The sequence below is a fragment of the Puntigrus tetrazona genome, chromosome 18 (genome assembly GCF_018831695.1).
Source record: "Puntigrus tetrazona isolate hp1 chromosome 18, ASM1883169v1, whole genome shotgun sequence".
Lineage (NCBI taxonomy): Eukaryota > Metazoa > Chordata > Actinopteri > Cypriniformes > Cyprinidae > Puntigrus > Puntigrus tetrazona.
The window spans coordinates 10,929,268-10,946,246 of NC_056716.1; the positions used below are offsets into that span (position 1 = coordinate 10,929,268).

The following is a 16,979-nucleotide window of genomic DNA, read 5'->3' on the forward strand; positions in this document are numbered from 1 at the left end:
AAAAACCTGTTTATTAATCTGGTCAGTAAAAGCATCTTTATTGCAATCGGATGGTTTGTACTGAATGATTACTGTAAAACGATACATGTTTGTGGTCATTTTTATGACCGTGTTTATTTCCATATGACAGGGCCAGTGGAAAGTGAAAAACATGCGTGACAAAGAAAACTATTTGTAAAGAACAGATATTATCTGAAGAACTGTAACATTTGCGTAGTGTTATTGCCTTCGGTTCACTCTGTTGTTGAGGTTATTCCAATCCTCTATTCTGAAATCAAATGTGTTTATCAGGGTTGGCTACTAAAAGCAGAGTGAGATAGTAGTAGCTGTTGACAACTCAGCTTGGGTCCATTCATAACAGGAAACAACAGCTCATTATCCTTCTGCTGTTCTTCTCTCAGCCACGGCTAAATAAACATTTATATAGTCAAAGGAATTGTTTCCTGGATTTCATAACAAGGCTGTTTTTATTACGTCCAGTGTGTGTGGATGACAATGCATGTGCTGCAAGCGTGCCTATTGCTCAAAAGTTTTACTATGAATACGTCTGAACATACTATTGCATTAAAATAATGCTCATTTAAGGTTTCACTTCAGCATATGTAACCGTGCGAGGTTAACCTGTACTGTCATATCCATATTTTTGTATCCGAAACGCGTCTTACAGTGTAAATTCCAATGAATATAAACCAAAATGTGTTGGACAAGGTCCTAAAATGTTTTTCTTGTGATATGTAGTTGTATGATAATATCAATAACAATAAAAAACAGGCAGACACAAGTGCAGTAGAAGAAGCAGCTGTATTTGACTATAAAGGCATCTAATCCAGTGTCTCTACGCAATTTTTCTTTATATATTCAGTGTAAAAAGCCTATATTCTATAGAAAAAAAGAAACAAAAGTTTAACAGAAATCCGAAAAATAACAATCTCTGAAAAGAAAACATCATAAATCACAAAAAGTCCCCATTCACCAATCATTTCAATTAAAATAGAAACGTTATCTCAAGTTTTCTATCTTTTTCCCTCAAAACAAATATATATACCTTATATATATATATTTATATTTATATGTATTTTCCAAGGCAGTTTTGGCATGGCCAGCAGACAAAAATGATCGTGGCCATATTATTTTATATCTCAACACAAAAGTTTAAAAACATCTCAAATGAGGGCTAAAGCTATGACAACAGTTGTTTCGCGCCACCGGATGGTGGCAGTCGGGTGACCGCATACAAGATGGCACTGATAAACAGAGGCAAGTGCAGCCATACGTCCATAAACATGCATCCACACACGAAACAAACTTCTGAGCTTCAAATTAAAGTGAAAAATATGCTTTTGCTTTCCCTAAACCGGGTCTGATGTGAAAATCTCCCAGCTAAAAGCACAAGAGCGGGACCTGACATGACTGTTCGGTCACGAGGTGCGTGCGTGTGTGTGTGTGGAGTAGATAGTGTGTGTACTGCAGGTCTTTTTCCTCCAAGATCCATCTTGTTTTTGCCTCTTCGTAGCTCTGGGGGTCTGTATATGGCCTTTTACAGTCACTGGGATAGTTGATATGCTATATTCCCTGAAAACAATAACTTTAGGCAAGTATCGAGTTTATGGTTGAGGATTTATGCACCGTGTATTACAGGAATCAAGCGTGAGGGTGACGGCGTGTACGGTATGTAAAACATTAAGTGGGAAACAAAATATGTAAAACTACATGTGGAGAGAAAGGAAATGGATGAACGTGAAAGAAAACAGTGGCAGATAAAGGTAGAAGAAAGCTCATCTTGGGCTGAAAGGTCATGATTAAGGAGGGTTAAGTCCCTGGGTGCTTGTGTGTGTGTGTGTGTGTGTGCGCGTGTGTATCCCTGGGTTCTCAGGACCGAGTGATCCCTTCCCATCAACTTCTGTGGGACTATGTAGATCCTCGTTTCTGTAGCTCCTGAATAAAGGCTGTGAAAGAACACATTAAGATTAAATTAATACAGCGAATAATCGTTTAAAAAAAAAAAAGAGACGTGTAGACGAAAAATAAATTTTTTTTCTCACCTCCAATGATTTCATTCTTAACTTTCTGAAGCTCTTTTCTCACCTCCTCTAGCAATTCCTAAACATCAGATGAACACAAAAGTATGTTTACATGAATTGTATGCATGCATATGTATATTGTCCTATCGACTTTCTCTTTTTTTGATCGTTTATCGACTTCAGTTCTGACCTGTTTAATTCGCTCCATTTCTGACTCTCCTTCTCCACTGTCAGCCTCTGCTGATTGGTTACTGGCTTTCATCCTGAAAATACAGGAAGACAAGTATTTATTAAATAGAAATAGAAAAAAAAGAATAGGAAAAATAAGAAAAGGGAAGGCAGAAGCAAGGGTCGGTACACCAATAAGCCAGTCTAAAGAATTTCAAAAAGACTTTCAGTTATTCAAAGCAAAGGCCAACATCAAAGTCTCATCCACTTCCATGGCTTTAACTGGAATGTCATTGCAAAAAGACTGCTATGAGTGCAGTTCACTTTTATATTTATACTTTATCCTCTTTCGATCGTCAATTTCAGGCCTTCGAATTTGCAAGGCTGTACAAATTGAAAAATCATCTATGCACCTCTAAACTATTTTGGGTGCTAATTCTAATCTTGCATACTATTTAGAAGGGTTAATTTAAAAAAAAAAATACTGAGGTTTAAAGGCATAGTTGTGGAGACAGCTTTAATATGGGCTTCTACACAGATCTGGGAACAAAAGAAATATAGTCAGAGAGCCCCCAGTGGACGATAAGAGAACAGCAGCAGAATCGATGAAATGAATCCGAGCCTGAAGGCAACTGCGAGAACCCTCAAACAAAGCATGTAATACTGTTGGGAAAAAAGCACGTAATACTGTGACGGTGCTGCACAGATCTACAGAAAGCAAGAGTTTTCCAAAGCCCACAAGTTGAAGCCAATCAAGCTCAGAAACTTAGATCCAATCCAGTCGCATGATGGATGGAGTCTGCCTGAACTAACTGTGTTTGTGTATTAGAGCTGCAACTAATTACTATTTGTATTTAAATTAATCCAACTACTAATTTATCAATTAATCAACTCATCTAAACAATTAATTTTCCACACAATTTTTTTTTTATCATTTTAAGAAAAATGTGAATGTGTAGTATTTCAGAAATAAAGGTCTCTAATTTTTTTTGTGGTAATATAAATAGACTTAAGTAAGCAATAGCTTTTACAGAACATGTGTAAAAGATATGAGCAAATAATAATTAGTTCAAATAAAGTATAAAAGCAAGAAATCATATATACAATGAGCTAATGTACATTAAGGCCTGCAGAGGGCGCCAGCGGCAGACGATTGTTTTACAGTTTACTGTTCTATATAGACCAAGAACCATATGTCCACTAAATCTTTAATATTTGGCAATTTCTTTAGGTCAGAACTGCTATAGCCACTGTAATTAAATTAATACGAGGATCATATATGAGGAACATCAAAACGTGTAAAATCAGAGTGAGGGTTTGAGCTTTTATTTTGAAACCGCGATGTATTCTACTTTGTTTGCTTAGATTTATAAATCACGCACCTTACAAATCTGCTGAAACGGCGCACGTTGCGTGTGTATTACACTGTATTAGAACTGCATTGCAAATATTTATTGGTGAATCTAGACAGTCTAATACTGCGTTTTATGTTTTCTAGTCCGTGAAATGCGCCACTTCCGATATTTACCCGGTTAGTCGATGAGAACAAAAAAAAATTGAAGGTTGTTGTAAAAAAAAAAAAAAAAAAAAAACGTCGTAAAATCGACGAGTCACGACAGCCCTATCATGTATACAGCAATCTATCACTACAAACTGGTGACAAACCTGCTGATGAGCTGCTTAGAAATTATGTTTACTATAAAGTTTGAGAATTTCCTTAAAGATAAAAGCGCCGCATAAAATAAAGTCATAGGTGCACTCGATTTTGTGTCAATAGTTCATCTTATGGAAACACCTTTCAGTGGTAAAGAAGGTCTGAATCCTGAACAAACACACCCCTGTTTTTGGATGAAACTGTTATGTTACCGTGGCATTGCTGAGAAAAAATTTGTATCAATAACGTTTTTCTATTAACTAAAGTTACAGGGAAGTTTTGACAAGTTTCTGTGCTCCTGAGTGTTTCTGTGTGTGTGTGTGTGTGTGTGTGTGTGTGTGTGTGTGTGCGCGCGCTTCAGTCTTAATGCACACCTTCCAGCCAGTCAGAATCAAGTATTCAGAAAGACCATAGCAGCCTGCATACTATGGGTATATAGAAGTTTTATAACGTTTATGACGTTTACACTTCCTAAGCACCAAATCAGCACACCAGAGTAATCTCTTGAGAAAAATGATGCACTAAAGACCAGGGGAATGGTTGCTAAAAGTTCAATTATGTATGTGAATACACACACACGCACTTTTTAGAAGCTATAAGGTACAAGCCAAGGGGCCATGTTACATGTTTTTCACAAGATTAAAAGGTGTTCTTGGTCATGCTGCAAAGCACTGTGTTAAAAACCCTTTTAAACTATGTGAAATCTGTGTAATCTATGGACTCGAGTGTGTGTGTGTGTGTGTGTGAAAGCAGGGGAACCAGGGGGCGCCAGCAGTGTTAGTCCATAACCGCATGAGAGCATACTGTAGTAGAAGTACCTGGCAAATGGGCTAGAGGCAGAGGGTGACTCCAGACCTTTGGGTGCTGAGTTAGTCCTGTTTGAGACATGTACTGTATACTTCACTTTAAATTTTAACTACATTGCCCTATGGACAGTCACACTGAACAGCTGGAGTTCTTCAGACTAATGGAGACAGTGCTGATACAAACGTTTTCAGTATCTAGCATCTAGTGTCTGTAAGTGAATGTTTACCTGGGCATGGTGGCTGATTTTTCCCATGGTCTCCTAAATTCTGTTAACGAAAGATCAGAGATAATGAAAACACATTTGAAGAGTACATAAACGTCACAAATCTCGATCACAAATGCATTGTGTTCTTACCGCCTGGGCCTTGAGTGTCAGAATCATCCTGAAGATCATCAGGCGAAGGAAAAGAAACAGACCAAGAGGAGAATGAAAGTGTGTTTCCTCAGCGCTCGGTATTAGCGCTGGCTTTTCAAGTCTAACTCAATTTTAGTACTTACATTTACAGTAATAGAGGCTAAATTCCATCTCAAGTCAATTGACAATCTATTTAAATAACTTAAGACTTTTGCATGCACTTTAAAAGCTTGATTTACAGGAAAGTTACGGGATATACGGGACATTTTTGCAGGACTTTCCCCAAAAACAAACTTTTCCCCCCGCAGCCAAATTCAGTGCTCGACTCGGTGTCTATTTTTAAGAAATTTTTAGACATTCAAAAAATTCTTAGTATAGCATTTCAGTCACAATAATGCTATCAATGCTACCCTAAGGTTAAGTACTACGTTGGAATTTGTTTCAACGCTGTGATCAGCTGATATGATCAAATCTTTAGAATTGGCTGCAGGGTTGTTTTTGCACTTACTGGTTTGGGACACGCACGCACGTGTTTGTTTTTAAGAAAAGTGGGGACATCCCCTGTCAAACTATGTGCTATTGCCCTCCACCAACCTTACAACTAACAGATATTATTGCTATTTTTACAACATACAAAACAAAAATTTCTAAGCGTGTACTGTGTATACAGTATTTATGCATAAATAAATACACACACCTGCATGTATAGAAAAAATAAATAAATTAAAATTATATATATATATATATATATGTATGTGTGTATAAATATTGCACATGCATGTATTTATCTACACATAATAAATATCCACAGTACACGCATACATTATGTAAAAGATTAATCATTTGACAGCACTAGTCTATTCTGTATTAGCCTTAAAAGATTGAAGGTGTTCATACGGTACTGGGCTCCTCTGCTTTGGGAGGTGCCTTCTCCCCTTTATCTGCTGCTTTTCTCCTGCATCAACAGACACGGTAAAAAAAAAAAAAAAAAAAAAGTATGTTTAAAAAACATCAGTCATTTATAGCACATTTTTATTCATAAGCCAAAGAGTTCATGGAATATTAAAGTGTTATTTACTAGTCTAAGTCTCGGTAGCATGGCATCAGTTAAATAAATAATAAAAATTCATCATTGTTTATGTGTGAATATAAATTTCATGTATAATGTCTTACATACAAACTTGCATGAAGTAGGCAATTGTAGGCTAAAAATGTGATCAAAAATATTTGTGTGTTTTAAAAGGGAATGAAAATGTCATCATGGGTTTGAAAAACATGAAGATCAGTAAGAGTTTTCATTATTGAGTTGACCATCCCTTTAGAGTGGCACACATTTGGACAGTAATTCATAAACATGCAACATACGCAAACATATAATTCAGGAAGTTATAAAAGACTACAGAATAGAGTTGTGCACCTGCAGTTACAGGAATTATGTCAGTAATGCAGAACCAGAAGTTCATTCACAGTTACACTTCTTCACATCTCAAGTTACAAATATTTTTGGACTAATCAATTTAAAAGGAATTGCTGCTATTAAATCTTTAACATTACAAGCTAATCACTGAAGTTATTTGATCAACAGGCTGTTATTTTTTTTTAGCCGTGCGAGCACATATTCTTTCAGGTTGATCAGAGAAAAACAGGTATATTTCCAAAACTAATTTACAAGACTGAAAGTAACTAATACAGTATTACACATAGTGGTCATATTACGCATGTGAAATTATTTCAGATCTATGGTTAGAAACTGAAAATCATTCTTATTTAGGACCGGTTCCACCTTTAAATGAACCGCTACCAAAACCAAATGACTTTCATTTCTTGAACATCCATTCTTCCTCAAATGTATAACTACTAGTCAGCAGTGATGCAACGAAGCAAACCATTCTCAAACGAATCGGTCTGGTTCTGTTTACTGAATCAAAAACAAAGAGTGAAGTACTCAGCCCAAATAAAACAACCCTTATGAGCTGGTTGAAGAAATGTATTTGTTATGTCCAGAATCCATATATTTTTGTTATCTAGCCATTTATTCTTAAGCACACAGTTGTAGGATTTACAAGGAGTTGCAGTGGCAATAAAGCGAAAACAGGGGAAAGCATAAACCGCGGAGAAAATTTCAAGGAGTAAAAGTATTCCGAATAAACTGCTTTCGTAAGGAAACAACTTATCACATAATGAATCCACAGGCTTTCGGGCTATTCTTCAACCTGTTTGCCATTAAACCCTTTAATTTAACACTTAATGAAAGACCTGTTTTATAAGAGTACCGCAAAACAACTTTGCAACAGGTAAGACTGTTTTCCTCATTTCTCGTTCATTAAGCAATGTGATCGATTATAAGTTGATGTTTCATGTTTCTCCAACAGTAGAACAGCGGAGCTTGATATACGTCAATCGATTTGTGTGCTCCGTGTATATATTTACTGCATGGTTTTGGACTTTTTCTGCTTACCGTCGTGCTAGAATAGCGCTCATCTCTCCCATCAGGCCTCCTCCTCCTCCTCCTCCTCCTCCTCCTCCTCCTCCTCCTCCTCCGCTGGGCATAGACACACTGCTGCGGCTGCTTTCTGTTTTAGGAGGTGCTGCCACACTCGCTGCAGCACTGCCGCCTCCTCCTCCGCCACTACCAGCATCATCCTGCAGGAGGAAGCACCGATTCAATAACAGAAGCCAAAACAAATATCGCTAGCTGATGTATAAATGTGTCCTATGGTGTGACAGAAAAATGTACAAAAACATTAAAGATAAACCTGCTTTTTGTAACTTTAAAAATTAAGATGCTTTTTTTTCTCATGTTATCTGTATGTTAAGGTTTTTGTTGTTACATTTTTGCTGTCATATCACAGATCTTGTGAGTTTTTATGCATCACCTACGCACGTTAGCGCAAAACATCACCAGGCTACACATTTTAATCCTTGATCATGTTCGAAATTGTATCTTTGTGAACGGATTTCTCCATTATCAAAGTATGCAAGTTTAATAAGTGTTTAACAACACATTTTTAAAAACGTTAAAAGTTCAGTATACGTGTTCGTTCAACTTTTATTCATTCTCTGCTTTCTTCGACATCAAATGCTAGTTTTATCATATTTCTTACTATATGTTGTTTTTCATTTGTGCGTGATTCATAAGGAAATGTCATCAAAAGTTAATATCTCGCTCTGCCTCTAAAAAAAGAATTTCATTTTCAGTTGATGTCAACAAGATTGTAAATGACGTTAACAGGAAGTGATTCGCTGCTTTGATATCTAGATATTCTCTTGTCACTCGCTGTCTCACCTTGGGCACTTTGCGGAGTTTGGCACCTGCCAGGGCAGCAGCGAGACCACCGCCACCTGGTCCTCCTCCCTCGCCTCCACCTCCTCCGGAAGAGGGCAGAGGAGGAGCGGGTGGAGGTGGAGCTCCTCCTCCTGAGGGAGGAGGTCCGGGTGGTGGGGGAGGTCCGGCCGGAGGGGGCCCAGGAGGAGGTGGAGGTCCAGGGGGAGCTGGGGGACCTCCAGGGGCCAAAGGTGGAGCAGGAGGAACGACTACTGTCGAACAAAAGCAGAAAAATTAAGGTAACTCAGAAACTAAGGTAAACATTGGTTTAACCAATATTTTTTGCATTACTGCAAATAATGTTATTACACATTAACTACTTTAACAATGAGTTCTACTTGAGAAGGAAATTAGATAACAGCGACAGCTCACTTTTCTGATTCACTTCTTTCATAGGGATTTAAAAAATCTAATCTGGTTTTAGGTTATCAAATGATCCAAACACTTTGTATCATAAAAAACACTGTGGTTGGTCACTACTTGTACAAGACAGCAATGATCTCATAATTCAGTCTGTTGAAGTTAAACACTTTCTACTGACCTGGAGCTGCTTGTCGTTCTCTTTCTTGTCTTTCTCTTTCCTGTCGCTCTCTATCTTGTCTTTCTCTTTCTTGTCTCTCTCGCTCTATCTGCTCCAATCTGCAATAAAAGACATGAAGCAATTATTTTGACGTCGCAATTTGTGAAATGATAAGGTAATAATTAACTGAAATCACACCGATTGTAAAATTAAAACAAAATAAAACACCAGAAAATAAATATTCTCTTTACCTGGTTGTCGTGTGACCAAAATCAAACAATAATAAACATGAAAATGACCTTTCAGCAAATAAAATAGTAATGGGTTTAAATGGACTAAATAAAGTCTGATCCACTTTCTGATTAAAAATTACAAGGCCAAACAAAAAGTGAATTAAAAATGATGTATACATGGATATATAATGTGCATTTCATGTTAAGTAATTCATTGTTGTCAATAAGTTCACACAGGCTTCCTGACTTTTTAGTTGACTCTTGAGCTGATCTCCAAATCAGCAAATTTAACAGTAGATGTGGCTATTATTTGGTGGATTTTTATATATATATATATATACATATATTATATATATATATATATATATATATATATATATATATATATATATATATATATATATATATATATAAAACATGACTTCAAATTTAAACATGCATGAAATCACAGAACAAGATTGAAGGAATACTCTCTGAAAGAATACAACACTTACACAACTGAAATGTCAAGTTGCATGTTAAGTCAAGCCTCTTAAGCCATTTAAAACATTTCAGTCAAGTCAAGACATGAGTCAACCAGCTTCATGTAAAGTCTTTATCAAGGTAACCAAAACAACTAGACAGGCAGAGAGAGAGGGGGGGGGGAGAGAGAGAGAGAGAGAGAGAGAGAGAGAGAGAGAGAGAGAGAGAGAGAGAGAGAGAGAGAGAGAGAGAGAGAGAGAGAGAGAGAGAGAGAGAGAGAGAGAGAGAGAGAGAGAGAGAGAGAGAGAGAGAGAGAGAGAGAGAGAGAGAGAGAGAGAGAGAGAGAGAGAGAGAGAGAGAGAAGAGAGAGAGAGAGAGAAGAGAGAGAGAGAGAGAGAGAGAGAGAGAGAGAGAGAGAGAGAGAGAGAGAGAGAGAGAGAGAGAGAGAGAGAGAGAGAGAGAGAGAGAGAGAGAGAGAGAGAGAGAGAGAGAGAGACAGAGAGAGAGAGAGAGAGACAGAGAAAGAGAGAGAGAGAGAGAGAGAGAGAGACAGAGAGAGAGAGAGAGAGAGAGAGACAGAGAAAGAGAGAGAGAGAGAGAGAGACAGAGACAGAGAGAGAGAGAGAGAGAGAGAGAGAGAGAGAGAGAGAGAGAGAGAGAGAGAGAGAGAGAGAGAGAGAGAGAGAGAGAGAGAGAGAGAGAGAGAGAGAGAGAGAGAGAGAGAGAGAGAGAGAGAGAGAGAGAGAGAGAGAGAGAGAGAGAGAGAGACAGAGACAGAGAAAGAGAGAGAGAGAGAGAGAGAGAGAGAGAGAGAGAGAGAGAGAGAGAGAGAGAGAGAGAGAGAGAGAGAGAGAGAGAGAGAGAGAGAGAGAGAAAGAGAGAGAGAGAGACAGAGAGAGAGACAGACAGACAGACAGAGAGAGAGAGAGAGACAGAGAGAGAGAGAGAGAGAGAGAGAGAGAGAGAGAGACAGAGAGAGACAGAGAGAGAGACAGAGAGAATGTGCTGAAATTACAATCTCATTCCAGAGATTTGAATATATTTTCAAATATTTTCTTCTATAAACATTATTAATGCTAATAAACAGATGGCATATTAAGTTCTTTATGTTCCTAAAATGATGTGATCCCTATTTAAATTAGAATGTCTGACCAGTAGATGTGAAATTACAACAAACTTTTGCCAGAAGAACTCCTTCAAACAATCAAATAAAAACATAGTAACCTCAGACAGCTGTGCTGTAATTATAAAAGTATGTCCATAAACAATGTGGACTGCCGAGGCATAATGATCAACTGTGTGAACAATGCTATTACTTATTTAGGTTTTATCTTCTTTATTATTAAGCTGCCAAAAAAACACAATTAAATACGATTTTAAGTTTGATAAGACAGCAGCGTTTAGTTTTTTTTGCCTGCAGTCTTGCAGACTGAAAGAAGAGGAGAATAAGGCAGAGAAGAAGAGGATTTAAGTGTCAGAAGGCCTGACCCGGACTTCTGCCCCATCACTTCAGGGGCTCACGGAAAGCTAAATACTTGAGCGTTAATACCAGTAATCCCTTGAGAGTGTGTGCTTATGTGTGTGTGTGTGTGTGCCTCTGTAAATGAGGTCAAAGACTGACCAGGGAAGCCATGACTTCGGGCAATTCATCACACAATGTCACAAAAACCTCACTTAAAAACTTTACTTAGAAAAAACATAAAACATTTATGTTACTACTAACAATCCCTGGTTTGTACCTTCTCTGTTGTTCCAGCTCTTCTGGGGATGGTCCATTGGACACAGGTCGTGTGGGGTAACCTAAAAACAATGCAGTTGTAAGAGGTTGCAGTGATTTACACCTTTAAGGCCCAGAAAAGCAATAAGGACATCACTTTAAGAAAAACCTTAATTTTATGGAGCTGTGAGCTTTTATTTTTGTTGTCTTTATGCCAAAAAACTCTTCAAAGCAATTATGTTTGAACTACTGATGTCATATGAACTATTTTAATGAGGTCCTTACTACATTACTTGTGACTTGTGTCAGTGGTGTTGCTGTCTATAGATGGTCAGAAAGCTCTCGGATTTCATTCGCAGTTTCTCAAGGTTTACGGGTTTGGAATGACATGAGTAATTAAGGACAGAATTTTAATTTTTGGCTCTACTATCCCTTTTACACACACGCTCTGTCACAATGGTGCGCATTACCTCCATCAGGCAAGGCGTTGAGGACGTCAAGCGCATGTAACATGCCGTTGGCAAACAGCACTGCATCTTCCTTGGTGCCAAAATTTAGTCCCCACACCTGCCGAGCGTCCCGCCACTGGTGGAAATTTGGCGTGGCCTGATTATATTTTAATCCCTTTACAATTGGACAGTTTATCACAACCTGTACAGAAGACGACACAAATGTCCAAATGTAAGTCATGAAACACAAATAGACACGTGCAGTTTCTCTTTAATGCTACAGTTAATTCAAGACTTTCTCTCTCATTTTGGTGTTCATGCGAATTAGTATTATTTATGTATTTTTATAAAGGCAGTGCATAGAGACTAATACTTCAATGCACCTCTTAAGATGAATATTTTTCAGTGTATGGATTTATTTATTATTTGTGAGGCTTTTTTATTGCAATAATATAATTTAGCTGTTGGGATTTATTGACTTAAAGCAGTAATTACATTTTAAGATTTTGAAAAATGTCAAATTTAAGATGCATTCTTGTGTTTAAAAGTGCACCTGAAAGAAATAAAAAAAGCAGTGTTGTCAATTTTGATTTAAAAAAACTTGATGTAACGTTAGTGTAAACAGGCCTTAGAGCCAGTGACGAACATACGTTTAGCCTTATTAAATATATAAACATTTATCTTTAAAATTATTTTTTTTAATTAAAGTGCTTTGTAATCATAAATAATGTAATAAATGATCTACATCACTTCGATCGTCTCAGCAAATATGCGATTATTTATTTTTATTTTTTAAATCAATCTGAGAACAATTCATCTCGGCAGACTTCGATTAACATATATTTGAATGTAACACATTTGAATGACATTCTCTTACCCATCCTTAAACTTCAACCCCAAAGCTCAAACAGATTTGTAAACATTTTGCATATTGCAACAGAAATAAAAGTTTAACAGATTATCCAGGAGATGGCTCCACCTCCGCAGAACGCACAAGCGAGTGTGTGAGAGGCCGAGTGTGTGCGCGAGCGCTCGCCTTTGGTGAATGTGCTGACACCTCGCTTCTCTGTTTGTATTACAATCATGAATTCCACAAAGAGCGGAGGACAAGAGAAAGGGAAGAGAGAGAAGAAGAAAAAGCCCCAAAAAAGTTCGACATGACAGCAACAGAGCGGCGCTGCCAAAAGAGCAGACATTGCACAGAAAGAGCTGCGCAGAAAGAGACAAAAGTCACTGAGTCATCCAGACAAAGAAAAATGAGTTTATGGATCAGACAGATGAAGTGTGGCGAGGTAGAGTCATGGGAATGGGGGAGGAGGGCCTAACTGGCACAGGAAATGGTTTGGCTATCTTACAGGAAACAACATCTACTTTAGTAGTCATCTCGGGGGAGCGTTCGTGTCTGTGCGTATAGAGGGCGACAGCGCTGGGAGGGGAAGAGAGAACTCTAGATAGAGGCATGCAGGTGATGGATGGACTGTAAACATTATAGAAAGAAAACATTATACAAATTGTATTTTGATCATCAGCTGACTGATGTTTCAGTTAATCAATCCAGGCTGCTCTTTTCTATATAATTAAAATGGATGAATGCTGGAGCTTCGAAAAATCTAGTCTGCAAAGAGGTAGAAACTCAAGTGTGCAAAAAAAAATTCAATTTAATAAAAAAAAGTATGGTCTTGTTTGCGCTGCGTGTCAAAGCAACGCACACACGTTGCTCACACATTCAGCTCAGAATCCAACCTTTTCATTGTTTTTAGTGAACTCTCTGCCTGTGCACGTAGGAAGCGAAAAACATTTTTGTGGACAGAATATTACAGTATTTCACCTGCTTCTGCTTCACCGAAACTGCGGGTTTACGGTGGTTAACAGCTCGAGGGTTAAATCATTGAAAGTTAAGAAATGAAAAAGCATTAGAATTTTGCAAATGTAAAAAAAGCAGTGTAGCTGTTCTGCTTAATTTATCTTTTTGTAATCTTGAGGGATAAAAATATTGTGGATCTGGAATGACGTGCAAGGTCAGTAAAAGAATAATTTTCATTATTGGGTGAACTATACCTTTGGCGTTGCTAAGATAAACACAGCATTAGGCCGTAGTATGTGCTGCTGTTCTTCGGCACATGAAAAAGATTGATTCTGAAAGACTATTAAGTATGTGCTCGAGGCTAGGTTTGAAAAGACCTGAATGCGTCAACCCTCTGCAGTGCTACCTTCAAAAGAAAAATGGTTTGTTTGTCCGCCGCCCCACGCTACATCTGGCTGGCTGGAGTTTGTTTACCTGCTGGTCGGCCTGCATCTTTCGTCCCACCACTCTGAAGGCGTTAGTGCTGGGGTTGTGGTAGATTTGGACCCTGCTGAAAGCCTGGGAACCCGTGCCTGCCGGGACCCACTTCTTATCGGCATCATTGTAGATCATCACGGTGGCCCGTGCCTGACAGATACTTGACTCGCTGTACGAAAGAAAGAGAGAGATGAAATTAAATACATTAATAGTGTAGAAATAAAAACTGCAAGCAAAGAAAAGCCATTGGATACTGGGAAAAGGATGACGAACAAAGGGGGAAGAGAGACTGAGATATAATGAACAAAGAGACAAGTGTGGTTAGAAATGTGTGAGGTAGGAGGAGAAGTCTGTCTGATCGAAACAAGCCCAGCAAGTACCAACAATGGGGGCAGACAAAGACAGGAAGTGCTCAACATTCCGCTGCTGAGGAGAGAAAGCAGGTTTTAGAAACATTATTGGCCGTGTATCACATTACCGTACATAAATGTACAAATAGAGTCAGCTCTTAAGGAGTTAGGTCACCCCAAAATGTAAATTCTGTCATTAATTGCTCACCCTCGTGTCATTCCAAACCCGCAAGACCTTCGTATAACACAAATTAAGATATTTTTGATGAAATCGAAGAGCTATCGGATCCTCTGTAGACAGCAACACAACTGAAATGTTCCCAGCTCCAGAAACGTAACGTTAGTAAATACATCAGTGACATCAGTGGCTCAATTTCAGTTTGCGATGCTACAGGAATTTTTTTTTGCACAGAGAAGTTGAGCCACTGATGTCACATGGACCGTTTTACTGATGTATTTACTACGTCCTGGACCTGGATCGCTGTAGTTTTAGTGTTGCAGTCTATGGAGGGTCAGATAGCTCTCCAATTTCATCACTAATATCTTATTTTGTGTTCTGAAGAGGAGCATGAGGGTGAGTAATTAATGAACTAATAATTTAAGGAACTGTTCGAATTGAAATTCTGGTATTTACATATTTTGATGTATACATGTGTATACGAATAACGGACGACAGAGATTGGCAAATTTGGAGACATGCACTGAAACGGGCTGCTGTGGACAGAGGGTAAGGGTAAGGGTGTTGTTTTACAAGACCATAGGGGAATTAACTAAAGTATATTAATTAACTAAAGATACAGACATTTTATAAAGACCCTACAGAATCACACCAAGTTGTGGAAAAAAAAAGAAGGGGCATCCAAAGTCCCATTCAAGATAAAATTTTAATTTTCAGGTCTATGCCCAAATAGTGGTTAACAGGTAATTATTTTGTATCATAAAAATTCAATTAAATACAACATAAAACATTCAAAAGTCATGGAGATTCATAAAATCTCAATTTAAACCAGTCAAACAGAAAAGCTTATTGATTGAAAATGCTAAATAACGCGAAAATATATCTGTTAATCTCTAAGGGTGAGCTAAAACTATTTACAGTTATCATTTTTGGATGAAGGAATCAGAAATCCGCTGGAAAACAGCTGGATTTGTCTGTCACAAACACATACAAACAACGACAAGGATAACGTCGAGCAAGGGCTGTGATGTCATACTGACATCATCTTGCCTGTGGTGTGCGTGTTTGTGCCTGGACTGTTTATAATGTCTCCAAGAAATAGATCAGACACAAACAAATCATCTTCAAACTCAAACGCTGCACTGGCTTCTTGTTCACATTCTTCCATGTTTATTAAATTAAATCCTTTGACCTACACTCACAATTACTCAACTACTCAAGCCAGTTTTCTGGAGTCTTCTGTTTAGAGAACGAAGACAATGAATAGACGTTTATAGAGGTTTCGTAAACTACAGACACTATTGGTTCTGCAAACCTAACACACCTTTCAAGTTCTCATTATCTTATTTTATTTAGTCTTCTAACAAAAGTGGACCTGCATCATAAATCTGTTGTTCAATAGCATTTTGTGTTGGAAATTAAATAAGATTCTTGAAATAAAATATAACTCAAACGGAAATGCCACAATAAAATTATTCTGTTTACATGTTTTCTTTGTTTTCTTGAGTTTCAGTGACAGATGTGTTGAAATGGTAGCTAAAAACACTAACATTTGATAAAAGGTTTATTAGGGGCAAAAAACAGATGGACAGTTATTAATTGAAAAATGCTTCACATAAAAAATAAATCTTTTTTTTAATATGTATTTTTTGAAATCAAAAAAGATATAAATGCATTCATAAAACGCATTAAAAAAATTAACAAATAAATACATTCATAAATAACAAACCGTGTTATAAATATAAAAGGCAAAAGTAACCAAAGCCACTTATATTTAAAGGATTTCCTAATTTTCTCAAACTGATACAATCTTCTCTTCTTGTGACATCACACAGAGGCCACAGCCCACTTCCTGCTCCAAGAAAAGCCGAATAAGGACTGACTCTATGGCCTGTCGTGTGGTTTGCGCGCACACACACACACACACACACACACACACACACACACACACACACACACACACACACACACACTCCTCGTGCCCAGATGTTGATTACTATTGGAGGGAGAGCTTAGGTTAACCAGATGGAAGGAAAGACGGGATAACAGCAATCACAGAAAGAACAGAGGATAAGTGAAGGATGAGGGAGATGAGGATGAGCTTGGCTTAGACTCAGCCATACTGTTATGAGAAATAAATACATTTTTAATATGGGAAGGCCGAGCTGGAACTAGGGATAAAACTGAGTGTGTGCATTGAATTATTAATGAAGAGAAAGGCACGCACACACACAAACTGTACATAAACAATTAATAACAGATAACAAGCAAATGCTAACTGTATGAAGCGTTCATTACAATAACTTAATCCATAGATATAAAACAGATTTAATATATTCATAACATGCATTATATAATCATTTCCATTTCGAATAAATTCTCACAAAAGACATTTATTTATATGTTTGAGTTGATGATAGATTTAAAATCTATGGCAGATAATGTCAATTAAAATCTTA

General features: G+C 37.6%; 1 protein-coding gene across 3 annotated transcripts in view; it reads right to left on the reverse strand.

The window, feature by feature from the left end:
• Positions 1 to 782: 782 nt before the first annotated feature.
• Positions 783 to 16,979, reverse strand: part of vaspb (vasodilator stimulated phosphoprotein b) — a 31,049-nt gene continuing 14,852 nt past the window's right edge. The window contains exons 2-14 of one of the 3 annotated variants that reach the window (XM_043264780.1): positions 13,990 to 14,161; positions 11,733 to 11,913; positions 11,285 to 11,345; positions 8,872 to 8,969; positions 8,292 to 8,539; positions 7,464 to 7,648; positions 5,903 to 5,960; positions 5,006 to 5,033; positions 4,877 to 4,916; positions 4,662 to 4,718; positions 2,212 to 2,284; positions 2,043 to 2,100; positions 783 to 1,946 (exon numbers count right to left, since the gene is read on the reverse strand). In XM_043264780.1, the coding sequence (XP_043120715.1) occupies positions 1,909 to 1,946; positions 2,043 to 2,100; positions 2,212 to 2,284; positions 4,662 to 4,718; positions 4,877 to 4,916; positions 5,006 to 5,033; positions 5,903 to 5,960; positions 7,464 to 7,648; positions 8,292 to 8,539; positions 8,872 to 8,969; positions 11,285 to 11,345; positions 11,733 to 11,913; positions 13,990 to 14,161 (1,297 nt within the window). In that variant the 3' untranslated portion in view covers positions 783 to 1,908. Of the gene's footprint in view, positions 1,947 to 2,042; positions 2,101 to 2,211; positions 2,285 to 4,661; positions 4,719 to 4,876; positions 4,917 to 5,005; positions 5,034 to 5,902; positions 5,961 to 7,463; positions 7,649 to 8,291; positions 8,543 to 8,871; positions 8,970 to 11,284; positions 11,346 to 11,732; positions 11,914 to 13,989; positions 14,162 to 16,979 lie in introns of all 3 variants that reach the window. The other 2 variants (XM_043264779.1, XM_043264781.1) reach the window with 2 other exon arrangements.